Genomic DNA, 6766 nt, shown 5'->3' on the forward strand with positions numbered 1-6766 from the left:
CCAACACAATAGCTATCTGGTGTGAATGAATCAAACGTATACCTATTTTTTTGTTTTTGTCACATCAGCATAAAATGTGTTTTGGTGTGCAACGGAATTTTAGTAATCAGTTTACGTGTGCCATGAGATGACAAGGTTGAAAGCACTGCAGCAGAGAAAGCTAGCTGCCAGGAGCCCACCGTCCAGTGATCTCCGAAGCTGCCCCCCGCCTGGGCCTTTCCCCTGGAATGCCGGTGGGGTGCTGCACACCCTAGTCGGAGGTGGCAGGGCCAAGGTCTCTGGTGCCTCCTTCCCCTGAAAACAATAGTCAAACTTGGAGAGTGCTGTCCCACTTAATCCTCGCGATTCTGTGAGCTGGGGCGGGTGGGGCGGGCAGCAGGGTGGTACGCACCGTTCCCATTCTACTGACGTGGAGACTGAGGCCAGAGGCACGCAGAGCGTCGCTCAAGCCCCTCGCCCCCCGCGCCCGCCGGGTGTCCGCCTCTCCCGCGGGTCGTTAATTAGGTCCATCTCTCAGTCCCTGCAGGAGCCGGGCCGCGGCCGAGCGGCGGCGGACCGCGGCGGAGCGGACCCCGACCCCGCCGGTGACCCCGCCCGCCGCCGCCATGGCGAAGGACAACGCCGCCTCCCCGGCCGGCCAGGAGGTCAGGCCGCGCCGCCGCGGCCGCCAGCGCTACGTGGAGAAGGACGGCCGGTGCAACGTGCAGCAGGGCAACATGCGCGAGCGGTACCGCTACCTGACCGACCTGTTCACCACGCTGGTGGACCTGCACTGGCGCCTCAGCCTGCTCTTCTTCGTGCTCGCCTACGCGCTCACCTGGCTCTTCTTCGGCGCCATCTGGTGGCTCATCGCCTACGGCCGCGGCGACCTGGAGCACCTGGAGGACACGGCCTGGACGCCCTGCGTCAACAACCTCAACGGCTTCGTGGCCGCCTTCCTCTTCTCCATCGAGACGGAGACCACCATCGGCTACGGCCACCGCGTCATCACCGACCAGTGCCCCGAGGGCATCGTGCTGCTGCTGCTGCAAGCCATCCTGGGCTCCATGGTGAACGCCTTCATGGTGGGCTGCATGTTCGTCAAGATCTCGCAGCCCAACAAGCGCGCCGCCACGCTCGTCTTCTCCTCGCACGCCGTGGTGTCGCTGCGCGACGGCCGCCTCTGCCTCATGTTCCGCGTGGGCGACCTGCGCTCCTCGCACATCGTGGAGGCCTCCATCCGCGCCAAGCTCATCCGCTCGCGCCAGACCATGGAGGGCGAGTTCATCCCGCTGCACCAGACCGACCTCAGCGTGGGCTTCGACACCGGCGATGACCGCCTCTTCCTCGTCTCGCCGCTGGTCATCAGCCACGAGATCGACGCCGCCAGCCCCTTCTGGGAGGCATCGCGCCGCGCCCTCGAGAGAGACGACTTCGAGATCGTGGTCATCCTCGAGGGCATGGTGGAAGCCACGGGTGCGACGGCAGGAGCCGGGGAGCCGGGCGGGGCAGCGGGCGGGGGGCGGGGGCAGGCGGGGCCCGGGCGGGCGGGGCGAGAGGAGGGGCCATGGGCCATGGGCCAGGTTAGACCGAGAAGCTGGCGGAGGGTGAGAGAATGAGGTGAGATGGGGGCTTCGGTTGGGGGGCATGTGAGCAGAGTGACCCTGCAGAGAGGCCAGAGAAAGCTGGGAGAGGTTCCCCAAAGTGGGCCTGGCCGAGGGCCCTGGGCTGAGAAGTCTGTGTTGTTGGGAATAGGGCAGAGGCCTAACGACAGCCACCACTCACCCGGCGCTTCACTGCCCGGCACGGCTCCAAAGCACCTGACACCCTTGAGTTCATTTCATCCTAACGAGAACCCCTCGAGGGGAACCTCTTGATATTGGGCTTATTTTTTCAGAGAAGAGATTGTCCCAACCAAAGGTTAAATAGGTTGTCCACAGCCACAAGCTATTAAGTGGCTGCACCTGGAGAGGACACACTCAGCCTGGCTTCAGTGTTTAGTGGTATAGATTGGAAGGGGGGCTGGGTTCCCAGTTTTTGCCATTCTGAGAGGTCCAGACCCCTGGGATTTGGTGGTGAGGGGTTTTCCATGTCCCGTGTTATTCCTAGGCTGGACTTTAATGAGAGGTTGATACTTGGTCTCTCTTCTGCCTCCGTTTCCTCGTCCATCAAAATATTTTCAGCTCCCACTGACAAAGGAAATAGATGCTCTTAGCATCTCTAGCAGTTTCCCAGGAGAAGCTAGCAATGCACCTGTGATGTCAGTGCCTCCAATTCAGGCCTACAGTGAAGGGCTTGGAAGCAGGGCAGTTGGGGGCAGCCAATGAGGTCCTTTGGGACTGGAGATCTAGGAGTGGGAGGACGACTAGAAAACTGCAGGTGGATAACAAAGGCCCACAGAGTCCCTGACACTGTTGTCAGAGGGTTTGCACCGTGCTGGCTTCTCCCGCAAGCCTCTCCCTCACGCCCCTTCCTGGCCCCTTCCTGGCCTCTACACACCATCCTCTGCCTCAGCGTCCCCCTTTCCTTCGTCACCACCCCCAGATTTCCCCTAGTTCTTTCCCTCCTCCATTCACCCCAGCCCTTCTTCCCTCTATTCCTCCAGTTCAGTTTTGCCAGTTCTTGAGGCAACCCCTTACAAAGATGGCCCTGCCCAGCTCTCTTCTCCCTTTGTATCCAAACACTCCCTCCCTCTCTTCATCTTAGTCCCTCTCTCCCTTTGGCCTCTTCTCCTCCCCCACTGGATTCTTCCTATTCCAGCCTTCATCAAAGGAAGGAAGGATACCAGTGACCCTAAAATGTCTCATTGTGGGGCTTGCCATGGTGAGAGCCAGTCTCTGGTTAGCTGATGTTCGCTCTTCTGTTCCCCCTTGTTCTGAGGTAAGCATGGGCTGAGGTGAATAGGAGAGACCCTGGGGTAGGAGGAGAACCACTTGCCCTGGGGGTGTGCCCACCCAACAGGGAGGACAGGACACAGGCTCAGGGCAAGGAGAGTGGCGTGGAGAAGATGAGGCTGGGAGCTTGTCTGACTTCTCTAGTGACAGAGCTGGAAAAGATGGTATTATTTTGGGTGTGAGAGTCAGGACCCAAATGCTTTTGAAAAGCAACTATAATGAGCCAAAATGCAACAAGATGACATTTAAAAGGAGTAAATATAAAAGTCTACATTTAGGCTTTAAAAAAAAATCAGTTATGTAAGCACAGCATGGGAGAGCTCTGGTGAAAAAGAACTAAGGGTTTCGTTGGCCACAGGCTTAATGTCATAGCAATGTGATACAGCTTCCAAAACGTTTATGTAATGTCGTCTTGGGCCCTATTCGCTAAAGCATCATGGCCAAAAGAGAGGTGGTAAGCCCTCATGCAAGGATCAGGCCTTGATTGGAGTACTTATCACAAACTGCTTAAAGGATCCTCCTTGGCCATTCTGGTTTACAGCCAAGAAAGTAAAATTTTGGGAAGCCAGGTGACATGAGGAATGGTGGAGGGTGACAGGGATGTTCAGGCTGAAGAAGAGAAGCCATGATGGAACCTGAGACTCCTCTTTTCAGATACCTGAAGGGGTATCATATGGCAGAGGAGTAAAACCAAAGGGTGAAAATCCTGGGAGGCAGATTTTAGCTCTGTATAAAGAACAACTCAACTATTAGAGCCATCATGCAAAGGAGTAGGCACCTTGTAAGGTGGTAAGCTCTCCATTCTGGGAAGTAATCAAATGTAAGCCAGATGCCCACAACTGGTAATGCTCCAGTGGGGAGCCCTGAAAAAAGAGGGAAGTTGGACTAGATGGTCCCCAAGGTCAATTTTAAGGTTAAGCTTCTCTGATGGCATCTCCAGCAGAGAGGCAGGGAGAGAGTGGGGTGAAGATGAAGAGGAGTTAGACAAATGGGAAAGGGATGAGTGAGCTGGGCAAGTACAGAAGTTGAGAAGGGGAAGAAAGTGGGCTGGACCAAAAAGGAGGAAGCCCTTGGGGAGGGATATGAGGAAAGGTGCTGGGAATAGGGCTGTGGAGTGAGAGGAAGGAGAGGGAAGCCTGAGGCTGGGATCCCCCTGACCCATGCCCCTCCCCCCAGGAATGACATGTCAAGCTCGGAGCTCCTACCTGGTGGATGAGGTGTTGTGGGGCCACCGCTTCACATCAGTGCTGACCCTGGAGGATGGCTTCTACGAGGTGGACTATGCCAGCTTCCACCAGACTTTTGAGGTGCCCACACCCTCGTGCAGTGCCCGGGAGCTGGCTGAGGCAGCAGCCCGCCTTGACGCCCATCTCTACTGGTCTATCCCCAGCAGACTGGATGAGAAAGTGGAGGAGGAGAGGGCAAAGGAAGGGGCAGGGGAGGGGGCAGTGGGAGAGGCTGGGGCTGACAAGGAACAGAATGGCTGCCTGCCACCCCCAGAGAGTGAGTCCAAGGTGTGATCAGTTTCTTCCGGATCTCTGTGGCAGGACCAGACACAGGTACCTAGGGAGCTGGATATTGAAGGTGGAAAAGAGTCCTTAGGAATGTGCTAAGGCTAGAGAGGCCCCTCAGAATCTCAAGTCCAGGATCCAATGTGGAAGGAAGGGATTCTGATTTCAGGAGAATGGAGATGAGTGAACTTGCCGGCCTGTCTGGGTTTGACCTTCACATCTGTCCATGAGTGGATGGATGGACAGAAGGATGGACTTATGTAGACTAGATGGGAAGATGAAAGCAGATAGAGAGACAGCTGGTGGGTAGGTAAATGGACTGACAGACAAATGGTGCAGTCAGGGCTGCTGCTAACCCATAGAGCGTCTTTGTACAAATTCTAAAAATACACCCTTTTCCTCCAGACTGACACCACCCCAACCCAGGATGAATGGCTTGGGGCACAGAGTGTGGCCGGATTTTAATCCCCACTCACCTCTTGGGCCAGCTTCCCTAGGTTTGGCACACCGGTCTCACTGGTTACAGTAGCCCCAGCTGACCCAGAGGAGAGAAAGCTGGATGGAGGTGGGTAGAGATGAGGAGGGTGTCCTCCCAGCACCACCCCTACCCCTGTGACTGGCTGAATGGGAGGATGAAAGGCTGTAGGGGTGGCTCAGCAGGGTGTGAATGACCTTGTGCAGGGAAACAGGAAGTGGGGAGCTGCTCGGGCTGGGGCCCTGGGGAAGGAGAGCTGTTTTCTGACAGTGGAGTGAGATTTCATAGGTACCTCTGCAGATGTAGGAGGGAAGAGAGAGGTTCTGAGGGGAAAGGGAGCCCGGGAGAGATTGAGAGATGAGTTCATTAGAGTTGGGACGCAAGGGCCCTTGGGAAATCAGAATTAGTCTTGGGGCACAGTGAAGAGGGAGTCATTCATATCATTCCCTGGGTGTCCACTGGGTATAGAACATTGAACGGGGCACATGGGGATGGACAGTCAGAAGCCCATTTCCTATCTCAGAATATAGTGCACATGGGAAAAACAGAGAAATATGCCCACGGCGGGTGTTTCCCACTGAGAACCTGAGCAGTCTCTGAGCAGGGGTAGAAGGGTTTGGTAATCAGATAGCTAGGTATTGAGCAAGGCACAGAGAATGAGCTAAGCCATCAGCTATAACACTTGAGAGTCACCTGGAGGGCTTGTGGGAACAGACAATGGGCTAACTCCCAGAGCTTCTGACTCAATAGATCTGAGGTGGAGACCAAACACTTCTAACAAGTTCCCAGGTCATGCTGACACTGCTGGAATGGGGACGATAGCTGGAGAACCACTGCTCTAAGCAAAGACTGGATGGAGGTGGGGCATGCACGCGGTGGAGACCGGAAATATAAAGGTGGGGTCCTGTGGGGGGGGGAAGGGGACCCTGAAATCCAGGCAGATGATTTTAAGCCTAGGCCCAGGAACTCACCCGTACGTGGAAACAGGGCAGTGACAACTGGAGACAGTGTTTGGGAAAGAGAAGTAGGCAAGTCAGATGGGAGGAGACAGTCGGGAGGCCTTGAAGGGCTTCTGGGGAGGTGGTGGGCAGCTGCAGCAGGAAGGAAAGGAGGGAATCCCCTGTAGACTCTTACTTTCACAGTAGCATCTTTGCCCCAAACATTTCGCCACATAACTGATTGGCTATAAGGCAATTTTTCCATTAAAAAGGACATTAACGGGCATAGAGGGGATAAGTGGTAATGGAAAAAAAATAAAAGAGCTAATTGCAAAATACAAGGCATTCAAATATATTTTAAAAGGGTGCAGGCTCATGGCAGTACTGTGCAAATCACTGATTTTATGTTGTGGTTGTACCAAACTCCTTGTCTTAGTTCTGTGGGCAATGTGTGTTCAACTCTGTGCCTTCAAAGAGGGACCTCAGCCTCTTCTTTCTCCCCCCAATGTTGTGTCTTTCAAAATAACAAACCAGCTCTTGGGGCAGATCATCGTCATCTGAAAGAAATGCTAACAGTTTTAAGAGCAGCGCCGCGCACATATAAACCATTATGGACACTAGCTAAGATTTACATGTAATGTAACAATGGGAGCACTTTGAGAACTTCATGAATGGAGAAATGAAACCAAACAAACAACATCTCCCCTCCCCCCAAAAACTCCCAGAGTTATTTTTATCCCTCTCACAACAAAATTGCTTTGGGGCCAGTTAGTTACCCATTGAAAATGTTTCAGGCAGAAATGCTTCCAGCAAAGATGTCTGCAGTAAAGATGCTACAATGAACATGCCAGATACACCCTTGTAGGACTTCAGAGGCAAGAGTACATGTGGGAGGTGAGGCATCCAACATCTGGCTGAGTCTGTGGCCTGCAGTCTGCCCAGCTGGGACAGGAGCCCCTGCAGATGCTA

The 6766-nt window shown here is 54.5% G+C and overlaps 1 protein-coding gene across 1 annotated transcript; it reads left to right on the forward strand.

The window, feature by feature from the left end:
- The first annotated feature begins 605 nt into the window (after positions 1-605).
- On the forward strand, positions 606-4764 carry KCNJ9 (potassium inwardly rectifying channel subfamily J member 9). The gene is made up of 2 exons (XM_036272985.1): positions 606-1455; positions 4050-4764. Exons 1-2 carry the CDS (start codon positions 606-608, stop codon positions 4391-4393), a joined length of 1194 nt encoding a protein of 397 aa, XP_036128878.1. The 3' UTR covers positions 4394-4764.
- Positions 4765-6766: the final 2002 nt, after the last annotated feature.

The sequence above is a fragment of the Molossus molossus genome, unplaced genomic scaffold (assembly GCF_014108415.1).
Source record: "Molossus molossus isolate mMolMol1 unplaced genomic scaffold, mMolMol1.p scaffold_m16_p_20, whole genome shotgun sequence".
NCBI lineage: Eukaryota > Metazoa > Chordata > Mammalia > Chiroptera > Molossidae > Molossus > Molossus molossus.

What these genes read in the sequence shown, in the direction of transcription:
- KCNJ9 (XM_036272985.1), top strand. Translation starts at nt 606, where the DNA reads ATGGCGAAGGACAACGCCGCCTCCCCGGCCGGCCAGGAGGTCAGGCCG. An exon ending in GGGCATGGTGGAAGCCACGG is followed by an intron (nt 1,456 to 4,049) that starts GTGCGACGGCAG and finishes CCCTCCCCCCAG; the next exon opens with GAATGACATGTCAAGCTCGG.